The sequence below is a fragment of the Bacillus rossius genome, chromosome 11 (assembly GCF_032445375.1).
Source record: "Bacillus rossius redtenbacheri isolate Brsri chromosome 11, Brsri_v3, whole genome shotgun sequence".
Taxonomy (NCBI): Eukaryota; Metazoa; Arthropoda; class Insecta; order Phasmatodea; family Bacillidae; genus Bacillus; species Bacillus rossius.
Window position 1 is genome coordinate 9938484 of NC_086338.1, and position 25614 is coordinate 9964097.

Genomic DNA, 25614 nt, shown 5'->3' on the forward strand with positions numbered 1-25614 from the left:
GTCATTATAGCCAAGTACGAGCTGACATGTCAAAAGAAAGTTTTGTAGTTATCATTTTGCCCTCAATACTTCACAGATTTTGAATTTTGATTTTTCAAAATACTTAAGGTAGTATTTAAAAGTGTTTTACCACAAAAAATACTACATTAAATGTTTAAAATCATCTCAAAAAGTATAATAATACCAAAATTAATCATGATAGTTAAAAAAAAACACTATACCGAATATAAAATAACGCTAAATCTATGTATGAACATAACTCTTTAGTTAAATTATTAATAAAATTGTACTTTATCACCACTCTACCAGTACAATATGTCGCAAACTATTCACCTTTTATTCAGTTGAATTATAATATCTCTAAATCAGTATGGCCAAAAAATTGTGGGAAGGGGGGGGGATCTCTGAGGATCCACGTTAGTATAGAAACTCCATCAAAGTTCGTAATTTCTGTGGTAAGACAGAATATTAATGACATACTTTCGGAAGCATTATAGTTTGTTTGTGAAAGGTTTTTTTTATTTTTATAGTCAATAATATTGAAATTTCGAACAATTTTACTGGTACAATATGTAACAGTAAAATAAATTCATATCTTTGAAAATCAAAATACAATGAATGTATAATCAAATAGAGGAATTGAGGTGTTGATTAAAACTCGTCCTGGAAGGGGGGTGAAAGAAAATGTAATAACTGACTTCCTGGGTGAATGTATTATCAAGACGTCCACAGGTACGTAACAATTAGAAGCTTTGTGCTGCATTTTTATGACCATAAGGACTCATAACACCTTGCTACTGAAGGAGTGCTTACATTCTGAATCGCACGTAGGTGAAGACCAGAACAATCACAGGTCTGATACTTTGCCATGGCTACAATATACACCAGTATAATCAATAACAGTTTAAAATATATCGCTATTTGAAGAATTTATCTTCTTCTGCAACCATGCAACAGTACACGATTAAATTTTAAACTTACCCTCATAGCAATGTGTTAAAACACTTAATCTCATTCAAGAGGACATGGATTCGAGTCCTGAAGTGGCAATAATGATTGTAGTGTTTTTGGTTTCCCAAAATCAATCCAGACACTATAAATTGGAATGATGGTTTCTTACAAGAGGGACCTAATGGTAACCATGTTAGGGAGCTCGCCCACCTAGAGTCATTGTTATCTGGACAGATGCACGGAATTGCTAAGGCTGACACCTGCACACGTATTAGAGCTCTGTCTCACTCACCATGCTGATAATTTAATTTTTATGCTGCTACTTTGCTATAAGAGCTATTTCTGTAAATTTTAGTATGATACAATTTTTTCATTTATTGTTCTGTCATAAATATTTTTAACAGATATAAAATAAAGGGTGTCAAAATTGTACAAGTGTTCCCATCGTAAAAATTATAACTTGCGCACTTTTTAAACCCATTATATTATATTAAAATTAGTAAATATAAGTTTAAAATATTTGGGACAGAACAACGAATGCAAGACAAGTATTGTGTTCAATTATCAGGAACAGCCCTTCACTAGTAGGAATGTCAATAAAATGAGAAATCAACGTTGCGTGTGAGGCAGAGCCTTATGTCACGATCACCTCGATACACAAGGCAGTGAGCAGTGAGCTGTCTACCTGTCATGATCAGTAAAAATTAGAAAATGTGAGTGGTGACATGACAATTTCGTGTAGAACAAATGTGTAACAAGCATCGAAGTACATTCTTGGGTGGTTTTGTTAATTTTGATATGGAATGAAGTATGAAAATGCCCACTTTGTTTTAACATGTTGAAGGGTTTCCATATTCCAATTACACACAAGCGAGGCTTGCAGGAAAGCTGAGGACCGAACAGAGAACAGGAAGCAGGTAGCCAGCTATGCAAGGCAGATGCTCGTACCTCGGTTCCTTGCACTTTGAGCTTCATGTGATCTTCCCTGGTGGTCTTCCCGTCTTTGCGCTTCTTCCAGCAGTAGCCATCGCGGCGGTAACGGACCTTCTTGCGACTGTACAGCAGCATGGACCCGCTCTTCGGCCTGCGAGCACACACGCCCAGGTCACACTGGCACACCCTTACACCTGTTTCACCTTCACTTTCAATGCTGCGGAGCGTATCCTTGAAATATTTCACAGCAAATGATAGACGAAAACACGCTGACATACATCTACTAAGAGGGAGACACGTTTGGTGATATAAATATTACCTGAGAGGTGTAGTGGGTGATAGAAATATTTGCTGCGGAGTTGCAAGAAGTGACTTAAATATTTCCAAGTCCAGTACTGAACTTGGACGTTTTTACGTGGGACTGATATTTATGTATCGACGTAGCATAAATGAAAGGACGTATGGTCATGGATACAGTGGCTAGAGTCGTTGGGCTTGTCTGTGTAAGGCATACAAGGGCGGTGTTAACGCGAATATTTCACCTACACCTACGGTAGTCTTTCGTTGGCATACGTAACAAACCTTACGCTTACGTTAACCAAAGCATCGCTACCCGGAATTGGGTTCAGTACCTAGTGTTATGTAACCTTTTTTATTGTTTTTATATTTCAATATTTTTATAACAGTTGTTTATAATTATGTGTTAATGATAAAATAAATACTTAATGCTGAGGCAAATATTTTGAGATTGCCCCAAATATACGTTTGTATGTTTCTTATTTAATCATTATCACCTCAATGCCTTGTAATGTTAAGTAGATATGAGCCGTCATTATATACAGCCTAAATTTTGTTGCAGTGTCGAGTGGTAACGAGTTTCCACCAGCGTATTGCCATAATACAGTAAGACTGTTATAATATTTTGATTTTGATACCTATGACTTAGAATTTATTACTGTGAATAAATACGAGTCCACTCCAAACTCACCTGGTTGTCGGGTTAAGGCAATAATTTTGCTCAAATAGCACTGCTGTAGTGAGATTTTTCAGCATTGCGATATTTTCAGTATTACTACTATGGTGGACAACACATGCCAGTCTTTTGGCTTTAAGATTTCCAGCGATGATTTACTTTAAGCTTTTCAGTGCAGCATGTTGTTAGTGGTAAGAATCCAATGTGCACCATACATGCAATGTTAAGGGCCCAAGCCACAGGCTGCGCGGACACGCCAGCTCCAGGGTTGACCCGAGTGCTAGTCACCTGATCTTGACCTCCTTGGACTGCCACTCTGCGTGTCTTTCGAAGCTGATGAGGATGGCGGCAATCTCCTGCAACACATTCCACCATCACCATCGCCCACAAAGTTCGAATACAACAATCACGCAATGCACGTACATGCACACGCACACACCAACACACACATACACACACGTGAATGCGGGATAGTGATAATGATGGTGATTCTGGTGGTGGTAGTGATGGTGGCCATGATGCTAATGGTGGTGATGGTGATGAATTCAACGATAACGATGAAGATAATAGTTTTAAGTGTGGTAAATCTAACTGCGAGTCTTCCGATGTCTACTTCGGAGATAAATATGAATGACATTGTCTTGACCTTACAATTTGTTTTTTTGTATAAACAATTTTAAACAGAGGTAAAAACACCGGTCACTGGTTGCATATCATGTTCACCCTTGAGCAAAAAACACTGATTTGCTCAACAAGTTTTTTTACAACACAGTTCATAGCAAAAACTGTCTGAACTATAGACTCATATTTAAGATTTTGAAACCAAACACAATTCACACCACCAAGCCAGCAGGCGGAATGGTACAACCATGCACTAACACTTGAGATGAACAGAGTTCCCCCTCTCCTGATTTTGGTTTGTCTAAAAACTCCAAGAAAATGCGGAGTGGGTATTTTACCATAGGCCATTATCGACGACTTCTATAATTTCCCTACTTTATTTGTTGTAGGTCTGTGTCTCTAATGACTTCGTTGTCGTCAACAAGGCATACATTTCAATCAAAAATTAAAAACAAAATATATATATAATGCCAATTGATTAGTTTCAATCAAGTGTTCACTTACATTAGTGAATAACATGTGATGTGAGAAGAAACCCTACAAAGGAACAATGCCTATTGGGCACTAGGAGCACCCAGAGAAAAGCAGCAGCCGCCTGCAGCCGCCTGCAGCTCCTGCCTAGTTTCCTAGAGGCTAACATCTGTCGGCGGCGCACTGGGACTGCAACACCTCAGCCATCCCGAGGCCACTGCCCGGCTGAAGCCATGTTCCAGGGGCTTAGCGCACCAGAGTCAGCTCTCAACTGACTGTCGACCAATACCTCCACTGGATTTCAAAAAGTAATCAAAGTTTTTATTTCATAAAAGTATAATGCATTATACTGTGCTGCTGCTTCCTGGCAAAAGCTATTGCACTGTCGAAGCTTTCTCCTTCCCAGGACTTTGTACTATTAATGCTTTCTTCATCTCCTGGCAATGGATATTGCACTGTTGACACTTTATCCATCTTATGGAAATGGCTATTGCACTGTTGATGCTCTCTTTATATCGTGGCAAAGGATATTGCATTGTTGCTTTAAACACCTCCTGTTAATGGAAATTGCACTGTTGATAAAAAATTTGTTTTGGGAGTTTCAAACCAACAAGAACCACAATTTTGGGACAAAGTATATTATTCAAACATTCTTCTTAAGCTCTACAGACCAGATATCATTGAACGTTTCCCACGTGTGACAATTCACAAACTTGCAGCCACAGTGGACCAGCCCTACATGCCGACTCTGCTGCCGCCAAGACGTCAAGAACAGAACTGAATTGAATCATGTTGGCACTACAATAACATTAAATGTTTAAGTTGGGACCGAATTTCAAAGTACGCATATTCTTTACTTGCTGGAACTGGGTTAATATAAATCTGAAATAATCAATATATCAATACTGAAACTACAAGCATGTGGTTTGACTTAATCATAACATCTAACATGGAAAGGATTTTAAACTACAGACAACTTGCAGCCCCTCGACTTTCTCACCACGATCTCGTTTTTATAAACAATTCTTTAAAAGTACCTAAATTCTCTCCAAGGAACATAACTTATAGGAGCTTAAGAAACATTAATACCAATGACACTATAGACGAGGCTGCTAATACTCAATGGCATGCTATTATAACGTGCAGAAACAGTGACGACGAAGTAAATATTTTAAATGAAAAAATCACTTTTTTTTTTTTTTACTAAAATGCACCTGTCGTTCGTAAACGTATAATTTACCCCCCCCCCCCCCCCCCGCCCCCCGATGACACCCGACATTCGTTGGTTAATGGCCAAGACGAGCCCATGAGTTCCGAATTTTCACAGAAATGAAACGCAACTCGGTTCTTAAAAATTTAACTTTTAAAAATTACAGGAATCTCGGGAACCAGTGTACCCAAGCTTAATAACTGCAAAGCGAAAGCGTTTGTACGGAATTTAGGAGTTATGTTCGGACCCTAAGAAAATGTGGGCTGGTCTGAGAACTACAGGTATAATCCCGTCAGAAATGTTTGATCATAAAAGTCATACGTAATGTATAATTGGGGAGTCTGGGACAGACTTCAGGCTGTGGTGCGTGGTGCAGGTAAATGACTCCGACTGCCATCTTGGATTGTGATGTCACGGTGGCCATATTGGATGACCCTGACCTTGACGCCGGCCGCCATCTTGTATCCGCCATCTTGGATCCACCACTTAGTTTTTTTGGAAGTGCTTCCTTTTTTTGTTTCCTTTTAACGAATGTTTTTTTTAGAATGTACATACTTCCTTTTTGACGACGAATCAGCATCGATAAGTCTGTACTCAGGATATGATTGGCCTCGTGGTTCGGAGACGACTGGTATATACTTACTCCTGACATTGAACATAACCTGTTTAAAATGTTGGGCGCATATCGGTGAAAAATTCCTCTTGTTTCGGAGACGCTTGGACTATGCGCATGATTTTGTACATAAACTGTTTAAAATGCTCGCCGAGTATCCACGAAAAATACATCTTGGATACTGACTGGACGTGTCTGACCATCTACTGCTTGCACCTGGCTAATAACAGGATGTGTCTGGCCAGCTACCGGACAGACATGCGTTACTGACCACTGAATAAACACATCAACCCATGACTGGTCACAGACTGGATGTGTCTGGCCACTGATTGGAGGTGTCTTGTCAACAACTGGACGTGTCTAGCCTACCACTGGATGTGTCTTGTCGTTGATTGGACATGTCTGGCCACTGACTGAAGTTGTCTTTCCAACAACTAAATGTGCCTGACCACAAACTGGATGTGTCTGACTACAAACCGAAAGTGCCTAACTACCAACTGGATGTGTCTAGCATACAACTGAACATGTCTTGTCGCTGACTGGACATGCCTGTCCACAAACCGAATGTTCCTGGCCTCTGATTTCATGCCTGGCCACTGAATGGAGGTGTCTTGCCAACATTTGGTTGTGCCTGGTTAATCGACTGTCATGTAGAACTACCATGAATATATATATATATATATATATATATATATATATATATATATATATAGAGAGAGAGAGAGAGAGAGAGAGAGTAAAGTGCCCTAATACTGAATATGTTCCTAATATAGACTACCGCTTTAACAAATCAGCAAACAGCTGCCATCTGTTGGTATTAGAGTAAACTGTTCGAAGAGGTTCCGCATAGTGCCTACAGAGTGTACCAGTCACCCAGATAGTGATCACGAAGAGTAGTGCGTAGTTTTGTGTTTCTAACGTAAACAAGTTTTTTTGTGCATGAAGGTTTAGGGGTTGCAGTAGTAGAAAGGTAGGTGATTACCGGTTGACAGATTTTTTTATAAAGCAATCAAGACCATGTACTTACATTGTAAAAATGAAAATATATGTAATATGCTAGGATTGTGACAAACAACCTCTAAAAGAAAATGGCTTCACTGTTCGTAATATGGAATACTGGTAGTTTCTAAATGTTGAATATTCCATATTACGAACACTCAATAATAATTAATGCAGAACTGTGTAATGCTTGTAGAAAACGTTTCAAAACAAAGTGTACATAAAAATCAGCCAATACAGTCGGGCTTACGTTAATTAATGATATCACGGCTATGTTTAATGTGGTTTTAAGAGCAAGACCGTGCTGCGGTCGGCTCATGAAATACCTGAATAACATCACCTTAAATACCACTGGCCTATAAGATGTCACATTTAGCCAGTGAAAATGTTAAATTTAAATATTATATCGTAACATTATTATTTTGAGAAAGAATAAGAGGTCAAATAAAGAAAATGTAGGGCTTTGCTTTTCACATTTTCTTAAATAAGTATAACAGTGATTTATTTTTGTTGAAGTAATTTAAAACACTTTTATCACAATCAGTTTATAAGCCTATATTGTGCATTTCGCTGGCCAACATTAATATTTTGATACGGGACTATAATAGATAAACAGGATTGCAATACGTGTATTGAATTTTATATTTTGAAAGTAGCTTGTTATGTATGGAAAATAAGCGAAAATTTTCAATAAAAAAATATTAATATTTTGATTGACAGATGTCTCGCACTCCTTCACGGCGTCGTTGGGATGACGGCAACATGAATGGTCACAGGAGATGGGCTATCTTAAGGCTCAAACAACTTACTAAGTACCAAGAGGGTCACTGTTTCGCCTAGTTAAGTTACTGAAGGGCAATCCTGGCCTTTCTGTTGACGATGTCGTCTCCATTCCTTTGGGCCGTAAACCAGTTTTTCCACCAGATTTAGAATCACAGCTGGCCAACCATTGTTTGGAAATGGAAAAAAGGTATTTTGGTCTCTCAGCAGGTGATGTCAGGAGATTAGCATACCAACTAGCTATTGCCAACAATATTGCCAGTCCTTTCAATAATGATGACAAATGTGCTGGCAGAAAATGGTTCAAGCAGTTCCTAATGCGAAAACCACAGCTGTCTCTTCGTACTCCACAAGCTACATCAGTGAACCGTATTAGAGGTTTTAATCGAGAAAATGTTGATAAGTTCTTCACAATCCTAGAAAATTAGTATGGGAAGCACAAATACCAAGCACATCGTGTTTTTAACTGTGATGAGACAGAACTGACTGTTGTACAGTCAAAACTAACGAAAGTTGTAACAAGAAAAAAGAAAAAAGCAAATTGGTGCCCTTACATCTGCCGAAAGAGGAAGTCTTGTTACCATTGTGACGTGTATGAGTGCCAGCGGAACATTCATTTCCCCGTTAATGATATTTCCGCGTACAAATATGAAGAATCAAATAATGGATGGTGCCCCTCCTGGATCGATTTTTGACTGTCATAAATCAGGATGGATTCAGATGGGAATGTTTACAAAGTGGTTTAAGCATTTTGTTTCCATAACGAAACCAAGTGCTGACGACCCTGTTCTTTGAGTGCTCGACGGACACTACTCTCATTCTAGAAATCTGGATGTCATTGAGTATGCTCGTGAGAACCACGTTGTTATAGTGTGTTTGCCACCACACAGTTCTCACAAATTGCAACCTTTAGATTTATCATTCATGCATCCCTTAAAAACATTCTATAATTCCGAGATTCGTAAGTGGCTATCTAATCACAATAGCTCAGCAAGACCAGTTACCCAGTACCAAATGTCTGAACTATTTGGCAGAGCATATGCAAGGGCTGCTACAGTAGAAACAGCTATGAATGGCTTTCATCTGTCAGGTATCTATCCATTCGACAATGACAGGTTTCGTGATTACGATTTCCCAAGTGAAGGTTCTGGCATTGTTCTTGAAGCAAATAACAGGGTTGCTGATGTGAATTCAGGATGTGATGTGAGTGTGGAAGACCTATTTCCCATACCTCCATTAAATTTTGCTACTACAAGTAACCGTGGACCAAAACGAGAATCTGCCTCGGTTCTAACAAGCACTTCAAACAAAAATGAGCTGCAAGCTAAAAGGAATTCAATGAAACGTGTTTTGCCACCGAGTTTGAAGTAACATTCACATGGTAAAAAACGCAATCTTTTCGGAAGAAGGAACGTTAAGCCACGGGTCATAGAAAGTGAAGATTCTTCTTCAGAACTCGATGGTGATCTTGAAGATGATACTGAAAGTGAGCAGAACACTGAAAGTGAAGAAGACACATCAGAAGATGTCGATTAACAGTGCATCTATTGCAAGATGTTGTGGTCTCAAAGCAGCACGGAGTGGATCCAGTGCCAGAAGTGTAAAAACTGGGCTCATGTCAAATGTGCAGGAAACCCCAAAAAACAGTTCTTGTGCTGTAATTGCAAAATAAAATGATATTTACACCCATATTGTGCTAGCTAAATGCCTTTTTTTTTTAGCTGTCGAACTACACCGACTAAAAGAAAACCATGACACATTCTTTTTAATTTTGAAGAATATCACAGGAACACCAATTATAACAATTGAATACTTTAGTACTGTTTATAGATATTTTATATGCAATTTTAAGTAAGATTTTGTTATGTCAGTTAAATGTAAAGTTTAATTCTATAAAAAGGACACTATTCCATAAAAGGAACACTATGTATTCCATATTAGGAGCACTGTGTACCTAATATAGAATACTAGTAAGTCTCCAGAAACTTCAACTATTATATTAGTTTCAACATAAAATAAATTGTTGATTAATTTATAAACTACACAAAAAATATCCATAAATATTGTGAGTAAGCCAGAATACGCTACCTCCATGCAATAAAAAGTTTAAAAAAATATCATAAAAAGTATTCCATATTCGGGCACCTTACTCTATATATATATATATATATATATATAAATATATAAATTACAAATAAAAAATTAGATGTGATTTCTACAAGTAAAAAAAAAAAAAAGCAAATTGCAAGTGATTATCGTTTTATACAATCCTTTAGAAGGCGAAGCGAGCGAGACCATTGCATGCCTTGATATATATATATATATATATCAAGGCATGCAATGGTCTCGCTCGCTTCGCCTTCTAAAGGATTGTATAAAACGATAATCACTTGCAATTTGCTTGTTTTTTTTTACTTGTAGAAATCACATCTAATTTTTTATTTGTAATTTTGTTGTTTTATTTCTTGGCCTGTCACTGTAATGGTAATTTTAATTAAATTAACTTTTTTCATCCAAGGATCAAATTAAGATGACAGAATCAATCACAAAATAAATGGGAGAAATTTTGGATTATTTTTGGAATTTTCCGCGAATTTCTCGGTCAGTAACTATAGATTTTCAAGATGGCGGGGTGCCCTGGCAATAAAATTTACTACACGCTAGAGGGTAAAATTAAAGATTAAACTAATACTGCGGCAGAGCACTCAAGCAGACGAAAAGAAAATGGCTGCCCCCAGCAGGAAAAACCAGATGGCCACCATAATGTCATTCTGGCTGATGTCATATCTGCCTTGGCATTAGTGTTGGGATGTTAGTATGCCAGTGGCTTCCGAGGAGGAAGGATCTGTCGCAATTTTTAATAAAATTATCTCACCGGGTTCGAACCCAGTACATTTTAATAAATTTTATCATCAAAATTTAATTTAATGATTTTTTATTAAGTAAATGTTTTATATTTTTTTTCACTATTTCCTAATAAAATTTGATAATATTTATGGTATTTCAAGATATCGGCCAGTTTTCAAACTGGCAGAGTTCTTCAAATAAATTTTTATTTTTTAATTTTTATAAATTTAAAATTTACTCCGTTAAAATCGGATGAAAATTACGGATCTTCAAGATTGGCAGCTGTAACAAAAATGGCAATGTTAGGTAGTGGGGCATTCGAGTCCAAGATGGCAGAAAGTTTTTATCAAGATTTAATTAATTAATTTTTTATTAATTTAAATTATTTCCATTAAAATTTATAATAATTGCGGATTTTTAAAATGGCGGCCAAAACAAAAATTAAAACAGTTATTTTATCATCCAAAATGGCTGATAACAAAATGGCGAAAAATTCTAGAATACAAAATGGCGGAAAAAATGGCGGGCCAAGCCAAGGTTATCCCATATGGCCACCATGACATCACAATCCTAGATGGAAGTCACGGTCACTAACCTGCACCACGCACCATGGCCTGAAGCATGTCGCAGACTCCCCATTTATACTACCATCATAATCTCACAGCCTATCAACTAAAATCATTCTTTGACAACAATCATACAAATACTTTAAACATCTGTGGATCCGAATCGGCTGACACAATTGTACTTAATAACTCACAGCTTTCTGACGATAAGTTTTTATTTCCCCCAGTATCATGCTTCAGGGGCGTAGCCAGGGGGATGTTTTGGGTGTCCAAAAACCCCCCGAAATATTATAAAAAAAATATATGTACTTATGACAAAATTTACACTTGTCTAGCTGTTGCAAATGCACTTAGATGAATTAAGTAACAGGGTGATTGTTGTGCAGAAATTACTTTTAATTGGCTGACGGCTGATCTAGAGCTCTGGATTGTTTCGACAGGAGTAATCATCCCCACAAATAAGTTGAACAGTACTATCTAAGATCAATTTTTCTGCCATGTCTCGATGGAATCATTGTCAATCTTCAGCATCGATTTACTCAAAACAAAAACATTCTTTCAGCTTTAGAGATCCTTCTCCCCAAACAGCACACGAAAATTGTGTGAAAGAGATCAACAAACTAAGCCGTTACTTTCAAGATAAAACTTCTCAGGCCGCGGTTGATGCGGAATATCTCTTTTAGTGTGAGAAATGGAAAGACAGCAAATCTGACATACCAAATGGGATTATGTCTGTTTTGGAGGCTGCAACAAGCATTTTTACCCAACCATACGACAACTGTTTTCTGTTCTGCCAACTTTACCTGTATGAACAGCTGAGGTCGAGAGGTCATTTTCCTCGATGAAATAAGTTAAAACATATTTAAGAAACACTATGTGCAACGAGCGACTAACTGGCCTAGCGCTCATGTCAATTCATTATCCATTGTCATTCACATCTGATGACATTTTAAATGTTATGGCCAGAAAACCCAACAGAAGAATGGTATTGTAAAAAGCTTTTATAAATATGTACAATAGGTGATACTGATGCATAAATTACTTCTATGTATTTTATAGTGTAGGTCAAATATGTATTGCTTTAAATTGTTTGATTCTTGTGAGTTTCTGAGCAGTTTCAGTTTTATTAATATCAAATGGTGGTTGATAATTATTGACTTCTCTTTTTATGTATTTATAAGTACTATAAGCAGTTTGAGAACATATTATTTTTTACAATACTGAATATTTTATTAGCAATATCATTTGCTCTTGCTGAGTGGGATGTATTTTATTCTTAGGTGTTAAGAGTTAAACTTTTAATAAACCCACTTTTTTACTATCGATTTATAGTAGGTGATCTTACTTAATAAAGAAAATTCATTTATCGAGTCAATGACATTCAACAAAGGCGAAACTAAGAAAGAACCCTTGTGCCGATAACTCTTAATATTCAGCAATGAGTTTTCAACAGTTTCTCGTTAAAAATATCATAAAGTCGGGACACAAATTTATGTTATTTAAATTCAATATTTTAATTACGGAAGTGCTTAAATAGCACCAATTTGCACCCTAGTACGGAGGCAGGGTGTAAGTAAATACCCCCCGAAAAGAAATCCTGGCTATGCCCCTGCATGCTTGGATGTTGCGAAGGCCCTGAGACACATAAAAAGTTGTGCGGTTGGTAATGACACAATATCCATTAAAATGGTGGAAATAATTTCACCATTTGTAGTTCCTGTGCTGGAGCACATTTTTAAATGCATCACTTACTACAGGTCAATATCCGACAATATGAAGGTACTCCTATATTAAACCAATTCCAAAAATTACTTCTCCAGAGCCAGGTAAAGATTCTACCTATGAGCATCCAGCCTGCTGTTTCCAGAGCCCTTGAACCATATACGTACCTTTCGAAAGAAAAGCTTTTAAATATTTTCCAATCAAGCTTCAGATCTGGTCGCAGCACTACTACTGCCCTAATAAATGTTATGTATAGCAACCGTCATGCTATAGGCGGGAACCAACGATTTTAACGCTGATTAACCAAAGTAAAGCTTTCGAATCTATTAAGATTATATTAAGAACATTTTTAATTCTCTGCAACTTCTCTCCGAGTGTTTGTATTTGGATCGAATCCCATCTGAGCGGTCGTTGCCAACGTGTCATTTCTGATAACGAAGTGAGTACGTGGCTTCCAATAACAGCGAGAGTTCCTCTCAGGGTTCGGTTCTTGGTACACTTGTATTTGCTACTAGCATTGAATATATAAAATATTCAATGCCACTAGGAGGTTGTAAGACACATAACGCGACCGTTAAAAATTATGAATATAACAAACACGATATTTTTATTTAAAAAAAAAATTAATATTGCCAAAATTAAGATTATTTCCATTGAATATATATTTATATAATTTTTTTCAATGTTATTTATGATATATAGCGATAAAAAAAAATTGACAAAATGTTATATTAATGTGCTATTTACCCACCATTTTAGCAGCAATAAATCAAGTAACCACAAAAGAAGAATAAAGTATAAAAATTCTAAGGGCATAACTACAAATAAGCAAATCTGCCAAAAAACAATTTCGGGTATACAAACATATGTACATAAACGACGAAATATCAACTTTTTTAAAAATAAAATTTCAAAGATATAAGCATAGGCTGAAAAAAATAAAAAGATTTTTCTTCGTATCCTGGCAACAATTATGGCATTGTTGGCGCTCTTTCGTGTCCGGGCAATGGCTATTGCACTGTTTATGATTTTATTACCTCCTGGAAATGACTATTATACTATTAATGTTTCCTCTATCTCTTGGAAACTGCTATTGCACTACTGATGCTCCCTCCGACTACTTGAAATGGCTTTTAACGGTTGATGCTTTCTGCTTCTCCTGGCAATGGCTATTACATTGTTGATGCTTTCTTCATATCCTGGAATGACTATTTAAATGATTTTTTTTTTTCCTTTTTCTCCTGTCAATGGTTTTTGCATTGTTGATGCTTTCTTCATGATGCTTCCTCCATTTCCTGTAATTGGCTATTGCACTGCTGGTGCGTGTTTCATCTCCTGGCAACAGCTATTGTATTGTATTGTATTGTTGATGCTTTATCTCCCTGGAATGGTTATTTAAATGCTGATGCTTTTTTATTTCCTGGCAATGACTATTATATTTTTATTGATTTTCCAATCATATAGAAATGGATATAGCACTTTTTATGCTTTCTTCATATCCTGGAAACATATATTGCATTGTAGACATTTTCTCCGTCTTTTGAAAATGCCTGTTCACTGTTCATGTTTTGTTCATATCCTGGCAAAGGTTAATGCATGGCTGATACTTTCAACACCTCCTTGAAATGGCTATTGCACTGTTGATGCTATCTTCATCTCCTAGCAAAAGCTATTTCAATCTTAAAAACAATCTCCATCTTCTGCATTTGGCTATTGCACTTTTGATGCTTTCTTCAGCTCATGGCAATGGCTATTGCATTTTTAATGCGTTCTACGACTACTGGCTAGTGGCTACAGCTATTGCACAGCTATTGCTTTCTTCGTCTCCTAGTAAACTGCTATTAATTATTAAAAGCTTTTTTTTTACTTTCGGATCCTATTTTGTCTTTACGTAATTATCTTCGTCATTATATGGACACAGTATTGGTTAAATAAATGTAAGATTAAAGACCCTTAAAAACGGGTGAATCCAAGATGGCATCTTAAGGTTATGTGTCATCTATATATCTTTGCATTAAATATTTGTATGTGTTGATTTTAAAAGTTTATTAGGTTTATTTATTTTTTATTTGATACGCGGAAGTGGCGTTCTCTCGAGTTGGGGCATGTGTGAGCAGTCCAATAGTGCTCTGGCTGTAGACTGCCGCAAAGAAACACCGATACATCAGCTAGTTAATAACACAGTCTATTTGAATGTAAAATATGAACATTAACATGAACGTGAAAATGCGGTCCAAAACTGATATTTTCCCCATCTCCTTTGCAAGGGTTTACTTTATATTTGACAGCTTGTAAGTGTGAGCACGTGATAGGAAGCAAACAACAATCAATTTCTTGATTACGGCCAGGGAGTAACAACACGGGAAGAGAGGGGTCAGTAATCAGCAGGAGGTGTACCGGGAGGGACGAGGGGAGGGGCGGAGGGGGTTAGCGGACACGGGACCGCCTATGTTGAGTTGTAATTGAGCTGATGGCCAGCAGAAGGCAATCAATCACCAGACATGACTGGCCACCTCGCGCCTCCTGCGAGGCTCCGGGAGATTAGCGAGCATCGACCCTCGCCATGCCCGCCATGCCCGCCATACTCGCACGTCACAGCCCGTGTTCCCCCCCCCCCCCCCCAGCGACCACCCAGTTCGCGAGTTCCCCGCCAGGTTTTATCTGCCACCGGCTGCTGTCTGCACGTGAAGCTGCGCGCTCGGCCGGTTCTTCAATGACAACAACACGGAGTCGGATCTCCAGGATCTCACTATATAGTCCATCTCACTATCTCACTATCGCGTCTCGTCTGCTTCCACGACACACGGCAACGTAACAAAAGGCAACCAATGAGATTGCATGACAAAGTTACGAAACATTAATTTAATTTTTAAAAAATTTGCTTCGAGATTATAGCCAATGTAGAATTTACAAATATGATAATAATATCCCATAAAGTAATAAAATACCACTTATATCTTCTTGTATTTGTAACAAATGTTAACAAATTAAGAACATAGGTAAACAAGCATGGCTATTGGTCGCACGGAACGTCAACAGAAGAGCTCGGCATCGCGTGCTGTTGTAGAGACTGTGTTCCGCGAGTTCCGTGTCACTGCAGAGCGGGCCTTGTCATACTCCTGCTGCGATCGCGACGGCGCGACGGCGCGACGGTGCGACGGCGCGACGGCGCGACGGTGCGACGGCGCGACGCGACGATGGCGATGGCGACGCCACAGCAAAATATCGCGTTATTGTCGCCCGCTCGACAACCAAAAACAAACTTTTGCTCGTAAACATTTTCTTGCCTTAGCCAGCCTTCAGTGTCTGCAGGGTTTCATTTAATACACATGTTTGAGAGAATAATTTTTAAATTCATACTCACATGCCTTTGAAGTTGCTGTTGAACAATCGTTTATTGAAATTAAATAAAGTATTTGTGGTGGATGCCAAAAGTATCTTGATAATGTCGGATTGAACACAGTTCTACAAACACTGCAAATCTTGTCACTGAGGTAAAATTATTTAATTGAGAACATTTAGGATAACCCCCTTATTTCCCATAAATGTTTGTGATTTAAATCAATAATGTGGTTTTTAAAAACCTGATTATTAATCTACATGCATAAAGTAACGAAAATGGATGCCTTGCTGTACTACACTTTACCCCACCGTTTTCGAGAAAAAATATTCTAAAATTTACAATGAAATACTTCGACGCCCGGCACGTATGCAACAATCACAAACCCAATTTGAAACAGATACCTACAATCAGCAACGAGTCAATGTCGTTGAACTAACAAATAAACTAAAAAAAAACTCCAGACGTAACTTAAAGCACATAAATGTGAAAACTGAATACTGAAAGAAACACATGTGTTAGCCAATACTTCAAGAAGGAAAACATTGTCGCACATTTATTCACGAGAAAATATCTTTTCATAAATGATAGCTTGATAATTAAAGTACGTTTTACTTTACGTAACACAGTTTACATACTTGAGCATGTAAAAAAAGTAGTGTTTGTTTTATATGTGGAAATCAGGCAGACGTTTAACAGCTGCCCTCGGCTAGCAGGCACCAGGTCCCTACTTGTAATGTGAGGCTAGCAGGCACCAGGTCCCTACTTGTGATGTGAGACTAGCAGGCACCAGGACCCTACTTGTGATGTGAGACTAGCAGGCACCAGGACCCTACTTGTGATGTGAGACTAGCAGGCACCAGGTCCCTACTTGTGATGTGAGACTAGCAGGCACCAGGACCCTACTTGTGATGTGAGACTAGCAGGCACCAGGACCCTACTTGTGATGTGAGGCTAGCAGGCACCAGGTCCCTACTTGTGATGTGAGACTAGCAGGCACCAGGACCCTACTTGTGATGTGAGACTAGCAGGCACCAGGTCCCTACTTGTGATGTGAGGCTAGCAGGCACCAGGTCCCTACTTGTGATGTGAGACTAGCAGGCACCAGGACCCTACTTGTGATGTGAGACTAGCAGGCACCAGGACCCTACTTGTGATGTGAGACTAGCAGGCACCAGGTCCCTACTTGTGATGTGAGACTAGCAGGCACCAGGACCCTACTTGTGATGTGAGGCTAGCAGGCACCAGGTCCCTACTTGTGATGTGAGACTAGCAGGCACCAGGACCCTACTTGTGATGTGAGACTAGCAGGCACCAGGACCCTACTTGTGATGTGAGGCTAGCAGGCACCAGGTCCCTACTTGTGATGTGAGGCTAGCATGCACGAGATCCCTACTTGTGATGTGAGGCTAGAGGGCACGAGGTCCCTACTGGTGAGGCTAGCAGGCACCAGGTCCCTACTTGTGATGTGAGGCTAGCATGCACGAGATCCCTACTTGTGATGTGAGGCTAGAGGGCACGAGGTCCCTACTGGTGAGGCTAGCAGGCACCAGGTCCCTACTTGTGATGTGAGGCTAGCATGCACGAGATCCCTACTTGTGATGTGAGGCTAGAGGGCACGAGGTCCCTACTGGTGAGGCTAGCAGGCACCAGGTCCCTACTTGTGATGTGAGGCTAGCAGGCATCAGGGTGGGTGCTCGAGCGTAAATGTCACAGGTTACAGCAAGTGAAGTAGTCGGCAGGTGAGCATACATTGTTTTACCCTTGAATTCTTTGTTATTCGGGTACAGCATTTGGCTATTGTGTCAACAATCATTGAAATCGTCGATCAATTTAGGGTGATGTTATTGTATGCTTAAGCACGGGAACTTATAGAATGGCTAAGCTGACAGACTTATGAAGCTGTATTATGTTTTATTGCGTGTTTCTATCACCTGAGTTAGCATGTGCATGGATGCACTGGAAATAAAGCCCAATGGAGAGAGCTGCCCTACCTCATGTCCGAATGAGCCGAAGTTAAAATTGGAAGATTTTTTGTCAGATTGTATCCTTAAATTTCGTTTTGTATCATAACTTAACATCTTTACCTACGCAAAAAATTTTCTAAACCATAAGTGAGAGCTATGAGCCGAAGTCCATAGCTTTAGTTGATCCAGACATGCACAAGTCCAGTTACAATATTGTGTACCTGTGGCTTTTGGAAGATGTCCCCCATTACGAATTAATTTATCACAAGTTGTCCCTTGCCGAACACATACATATGGAGGTTAATGGATCATACATAAACGTTTAAAAAATTGTAATTTTTTTTCTCACATGCAAAGTGGCCCATTCGCGACTTTTGCTCGTTTTTTTCTGAGGTACAGGTATTTGTCTGTCTGAAGAACAGATAAGGTGAAAGATTTTGTTGATATAGAAGAAGGACAGAAGACAAGGAAATAAACTGTGAGTATCGAAGAGGAAATCGACACGTGTGTTTTACTTCGATTTTTTTTCCACAGTTCTGTTCAGCAATGGAAACAACTAGACGCTAGCAATCAACAAACCACATCCATTTAAAATCTGAATCATAGGCGCTCGTCGTAACATTCGTTAAATATAAATCTTATTTTTTTATTTATGGTTTGAGGTCACATATACGAAAATAAAATGTTGATGCTCCTGATGTTTCGGCATTCCTTGATACAACCATCTTCTGTGTTGAGTGGCAGTCCTCGACCACTAACACCAGTTTGCAGCAGGATTTCGGACCCAGTATTATTCCACGGAAGATACGCCTGATAGGTTTACATTGCCGTACAAGACTACATGCCCATCAGTAGGAGGGTTGAGACAAGAGTTTGGCCTCCTTCCAATCACAGTGTGGGCATGAGACACACTCACTTGCCCACAGAGGTTAGTTAAGGCAGGCAACACACCATGCCATTTAACCAGAGCGGTTGCCAGTTTCTACTCGGGGATTTCTTCCAGGTCAATATTACTGGTGACATGTTCAATTTTGATGAATGTACTCAGTGCATTCTTGAGAGACCAGCACTGTGCGCTCTAGGAAATGCGGCCAGAGGAATATTCAGCAGTGAAACGCTGCGGGGGTTTAAACCGCAGCGGCAGAACGGCACAGTGTGACGCTGGCCAGACGACAATTGCAGCAAGGGACCTCCGCCCAGGAGCCGAGAACATAAATTCACCTATTCCTCTCTTTAATAAAATTACACAGAGATATTTAGCATTTTGATTCAAAAGTTGTAGTTAATTCTTCTTGAAAAATTGAAAACAAAACAATTATTTTCAAATAAAAAAAATTATGTCAATATTTGGGTGAATAAATTAACTGATGAAGATATTTCTGTAATATTGAAGTAAGGTTTTATATACTGGGGTAATATTATGTACTTGTACTTTACCTATAAATATTAATTTTTGCATTTTTTATGTGTAATTATTTTCTTAAACCATTATATACTTTATTTTACATTCAATTTAATTGCTCTTTTTGATCTTTAAAATTTATAAAAACTTATGAAATATTTATAAAGTTATTGTTATTTATTTGTCGATTGTTAATTTTTTAAAATATTTACATTAGTCAAAATACCGCACGTAGCTTAACGTGACTAGATGCACTCACACACAAGTACTAAATGAAAGAGGGGGGGGGGAAGTAATGCCGCCGAGGGATCGCACGCACCTCATTGGTGTTCCAGCGATGCCTCTGGGTGGGGAAGTGGTCCGCCTGGGGCAGGCTCTCCAGGTTCTCCGGCAGCTTGATGGGCTCTCCGTCTGCAAGCACACGCCACCCGGGGCTCGTCACGAGGCACGAGACACGCGGCACGAGGCACGAGGCACGTGGCACGAGGCACCAGGCACGTGGCACCAGGCACGAGGCACGAGGCACGTGGCACCAGGCACGAGGCACCAGTCACGTGGCACCAGGCACGAGGCACCAGGCACGTGGCACCAGGCACCAGGCACCAGTCATGTGGCACCAGGCATGTGGCACCAGTCATGTGGCACCAGACATGTGGCACCAGGCACGTGGCACCAGGCACGAGGCACCAGTCATGTGGCACCAGGCATATGGCACCAGGCACGAGGCACCAGGCACGTGGCACGTGGCACTAGTTCGGGCAGAGCGCCGCGTGGGCAGACACTCTGACACGGTCTCACTCACAGCCGAAACATGAGCCTTTCACACAGTGCCACTTTCAATTACATTTATTTACAAGTACCTGTGCCTGTGATTTCATTCACGTGCACAAGTTACTTTCATTCTATAAGGTAGCTAGCTTACTTATTTTGAATAATAAAAAATATATATAAATGTTATACTTTTAATTCATGGGTGTTTTTGTGTTAAATTAAATAAGTAAAGTAAATATATCCATTTTCCAGCAGTGAAATCAGTTTTTCGTACACTTTTAATTGTTTATATCTTACATTCCCAATATATGATTATAAAATTAAATTAATCCCGCGGTTACTACTAAAACTTGTTTGAATTTCAAGTCAATATAATTAACAGATTTTAAATTAAAATATTTGGTATAGACAGACAAAAAAAATGTACACTTTAGATTGGTTTTAGGTATCTAATTTGCTAACGCGAGATATATTTTATGTGTAATAGCTCAAGAATCACAGAAAGACACTTGGATTTCATTTGTTTGTCTTGATTTAACTATCAACCGTGTTGTTGTTTCGGGTTACTTTAGCTCACGCCGCGGCCGTTCTGCCGTAGCTCGGCCGAGCAGGCGTGCCACAGACGTGATATTCACACGCGTCAGCGCAGTCCGCTAATAAGTGCACTTACAGGAAGCTCACTCGTCAGTGGAGCGGAGTGCGCCGAAGGAGCTGAGGAATCTGTTGCAGACCAAGTACAGTCCATGACAAACTTCTCGGCGAGTGTGCATCGTGTCGCGGAGAGCGTGGTTGTCGAGGTACACTTCGGCCAGAACTATATAGAAGTTCCGCTACGCCCGGAGTCACGGAGGAGCAGGCAGTGGCGACGCGACGAGCGCCTTGCTGGCCGACATCGCGGTCATGGCAGAAGGCGAGGAGTGATGACACGAGAATGGATCACTGACGAGATGGATGGATGGGGCAAACCGGAGTACCCGGAGAAAACTCGCCAGCTCGCGGCACCGTCCGCCACGTTTTGCTGATCAGCTGAACTCAATACTAACCTTGTTAAAGGAGAAAACTACTGGATCACCCAATCGAACACACATTGTGGCGATGTCATAAGCGACGGTAATGCGCAAAGACACAGCATAGAGAACGTAGGACATGGTCTTTACAAGAAGTCATCATCATCATCATCATCTGCTTTCCAGCATGCGGCCGGATCAGTAAAGTAAACTGCCTCAAACTTCCTCTGTCCTTCCACAATTCCTCCTCCTTCACTCTGTTTCAATACTTCTCCTTCCTCGTGCACTCATTTAACTATCGGCTCTTTCCATCTCCTTGGCCTCCCTGTGTACTTCATCACTTTCCTAGGCAACCTCTCTTTTCCCAATATCCGGACATGGCCATACCATCTCATGCTTGCTTTTCCGGTGATCTCATTCAATTCCTGTACTCCTACTGTTGCTTGCACCATCTCACTCCTCATCCTGTCTCGCCACGTGACTGCCAACATACTGCTCATACACCTCATTCATATTGCCCTGAAATTCCCAGCATCTCTCTTATCTACACTTCTAGTATCTGCCTCATAAGGCTATAAGTGACTATTGGGCAAAACTTGTTTAATGGCACCTTCCTGAAGTGATTTCGGTGAAGTTGACCACCGCTATGAAGATGTGCTCTTGTGCGCCGGTTGCCTCCCCTCCTCTCCCTCTCCACTACTCCATTCGCACCTCAGTGCCATGACGTCACGTCTTTTCTGTGTGCCGCCCCTTTTCTGCTTGGCGTCTGCGCTGTGGCGCCTGCGTTAGGCGTAAGTAAGGTTGTTGGGGAGGCCTCCGCCTTCTTTCGGATCTCGAGTAATGCCTTAGTAGTTAAAGGTCACCAGCACGGTCCTGACCTCTGAGACGGGAACTTCTATCTTTGCATGGCCAAGTTTAATTTAAAGTTTCTTGTTTGTTAAAGTTCTCATGGGTCGTCGTTTGTGTGTGTTGCACGATGGCTGCAGTAAAGTAACGTAGTTCTACTTCATGTACTTTTTTTCCTATTTTATTTGGATCGTCATCATCTAAATTTAAATGTGTAATTACTGTGTTTTAAATTGGTAATTTAATATGTTTGCACTGAAGTCGACCAATGAACATGAAGCCATGAAATGTGTGGGCGTGTACCGTACGCCTGAATTTTGGTATGTTTAACCTGTTTTATTTTCTCTTTTATTTCTTGTACGTAATTTCATTTATAACTTACAATTCATTATTTCGATCTGTTCTCATGTTTTGTGTCATGCACGTTTTCTTATGCCTGTTGCGGGTTTTTTGTGCGTGCCCATTTAACACGCGTGTTCATGATGTTTCAATTTTTTATGACACTATTGTTTGTCAAAGTATTAACGTCCAGGTTTCATTTCATTGATTACTTTGGAGGAAATCTGGCTCGTATGGTCATTTTATGTTTCAGCTTTTTAGGTATACCTTGTAATTTACGTGCCGCGGTACGATAAATGTAGAGTAAATTTTGTAAACGCATGCGTGCGTCATAATTTTTTGTAGTCTTAATATTTAACTTTGAGTGAAACGTAATTCATACATGCGTAGTCTACCGTTTGCTTATTAGATGTTGTACCTAAGTATTCAAGTGTGTCTTTAGTAATTTATTACAGACACGAGGTCCATCTATGTAATGGAATTTCTATAACTTTTACTTAAACTGAATATTTTTGTTTTGGAAGTTTTTATATTTCCCTGAGTTTTTCTATGCCAATTTACGCAATCATACAAAGTAATTTTACCCTAATTGTGAGGTTTTCTTGTTTGCCAAATTCAAGCACGTTGTGAAATAATGTTCTGGAATAAACATAACCGAAACGAATATTGCAAGTGTTTTCCCTCACATTTACTTCTTATTGACTTAACACACATCCACTGGTGCTCTGCAATTCTGGGTGACAGAACCCAGACAGTCTTGTAGACTGTAAGGACTCGTGGAGTCCTGGGACGCTACATCGGAAGACAAACGAATAGGTATTTAGATAAATACCTCAACAACATGTGTATACAGCGTGCTGCAAAAGCAAACACCTTGTATGTCAATTTTTGGTATGTTTTCAAAATAAACATATAAATATTAGCAAACAATGTCTGCATCAGATGCCGAAAACATGAGTGAATGTACTTGTTAGTTGTGGTATTACAAACTAAAATAAAACGAATGTTTTCGAAACAATGATACTGCTTGTGATACCATTTTGCCAACCTCCTGAAAACATACTAATTTTGGCATACTAGGGTTTGTGTCCGCTCTGACTATACGGCAGTCCCCAATGTCATCCGAAGAAAGCAGAAAACTTTGACGCATTTATTAACTAGATAGTTAAAGGATAGGTGTGTAAGAAACATGCCACCTAACATACAAACTTGAATCATACAATTAACCACCAACAAAAAGTATGTTTCATTCAGCGAATGGCAACACGAACATTCCTGTACTAATGTAACACATACAAATTAACGTTTGTGCAATTGGTTTCCAAAAGTTGTCATTAAAAGAACTTTTAAAATTAAAAGGCCCACCAAAAAGCGTCTTTTTAAACCGACACAAATTCTATGTGAGACCGTGAAACTTATTTATTTTTGAAATAGGCGTTTTTAAAGCCATGATAAGTAGAAGTATCGAACAAACTACACCAAGGAATCACAAACGTGCAAGTAAAGCTATAAGGGAAACACTGGCTAAAGTGAAGATCTTTCGTTCAGTTTAGAAACGAGGAGATATATATATTATATATTTTTTTTTTTTGCGAAAATCTTTTATCATACATTGTCAATGTATGAAAATTAAAATTTTCTTTCTGAATGTTAAGGAACACAAATGAACTTACATATGTAATTTCACGCAATCAACACTGAAGTGTTTAATGCAATCATGTCACCTCACCTTCAAAGTGACACATTGTGTGATGGACTACTACTAATGCACATTTGACACAACATTTCTCTTTCAGTACTTGGGTGATGGCTTTTTTCAAGGTAAATTTTCTCATAACAACGATAAAAATAATTATAAGTAATGTTACAATAGCTGATACCTACTAAAATCAAGCCAACATGTAAGTTATCTTGACGCCAAATAAAATAAACACTCGCTTCAACAGACATTACAATTTTTTTTATCCATAGTAGGTTAGATGAAATACTACATATGACATGTAATTGCGTTACAAGGCAAAAAATCCGAAGAAAAAATTTTTAAAAAAAGACTTGTTAGGTAATTACCTACAGCAAATAGTAGGTGGTGACTTTCTCCGGAGGTGGAAAGGGGATAATGTAAAGCTCCTGGTATAACAACTGTAGTTTTCTAGCCGAGTTGAAAGATGTTGAAGGCGAGGGCAAGACACGCAACGTTTAAAGAGTCGACGGCCAGCCACAGACCGTTTGAACTTGAGCAGCTTCCCAGGAATGATGGAGCTTGCGAGGCTTCCGTCAGCTCCTGCGCACTCTTCCTTCCTGGAGGTGTATCAGTGTACAACAGTTGCTTCGGTTGCAGTCGTAACTGAGAAACACTTAACGTAGAAACACACATAATAGAATTTTCATAGTTATTACAGTTCTAAGTTGTGTGTTTCTAAGTTACGGCGTATCTATGTTCTGTGGTTCTATGTTGTGTGTTTCTACGTTACATTTTTTTCTTCTAATTGTGACATTTATAAGTTACGACGTTACGAAGTTGTGTGATTCGATTTGAGTTTTTAAGTTATGGCAGTTTTAAGTTGTGTTTTTTCTAAGTTATGATAGTTTTTAGTTGTGTTTTCTAAGTTATGATGTTTCTAAGCTATGTGGTTCACCGTTGTATGTTTAAACTACGAAAGTTATAAGTAACGATAGTTCAATGATATGAGTTCCTAAGTTACTAAGTTTCTAAGTTACGTGTTTCTTAGTTATGATCGTTCTAACTTATGACAGTACTAAGTTAGTGGATATTTTTTGAGAATTAAAGGTTATGAATGTTCTAAGTTGTGTGTTTCTAAGTTATGTATGGACCCCGAGTTGCTTGAGCAGCTACAGGAAAAGAGGAATAAGTATGGCAAAATAATACTGCATATGGATGATAAGGTGACAATGTACTGAGCATTTGATATGTAAATATTTGTATTTTACTTTCTTGGTTCCTTGAAAGTACAAGTATATTTACGTATTAAAGTTACACGATTTTACATTGAAACAAATATTACTGAGCTTAAAGATTTATTTTATTTGTGTTACTAAGTATGTGTGTTTTATGTACCATTCTGCAAAAAACTTGATCGGACATGAGCGTAATGTGTGGGTAAGGATAACGTGAGTAACCCAAGAAAACACAGCAACGCACGGCAACGCCATCTGAGCTTCCCACTTACAAAAAAAAAACTGGTTCGACCCAGACCGGAATCGAACCCGGAACGAACTTTGTTGCAAGAGAGTAATC

The 25614-nt window shown here is 39.0% G+C and overlaps 1 protein-coding gene across 4 annotated transcripts in view; it reads right to left on the reverse strand.

Annotated features, from left to right (window-relative positions):
* Positions 1–25614, reverse strand: part of LOC134536631 (calmodulin-binding transcription activator 2) — a 417559-nt gene that overhangs the window by 107301 nt on the left and 284644 nt on the right. For all 4 annotated transcript variants that reach the window (XM_063376428.1, XM_063376429.1, XM_063376427.1 and 1 more), the window contains exons 4-6: positions 19715–19806; positions 3146–3213; positions 1900–2035 (exon numbers count right to left, since the gene is read on the reverse strand). In XM_063376428.1, coding sequence (XP_063232498.1) covers positions 1900–2035; positions 3146–3213; positions 19715–19806 — 296 coding nt within the window. The remainder of the gene's footprint in view (positions 1–1899; positions 2036–3145; positions 3214–19714; positions 19807–25614) is intronic.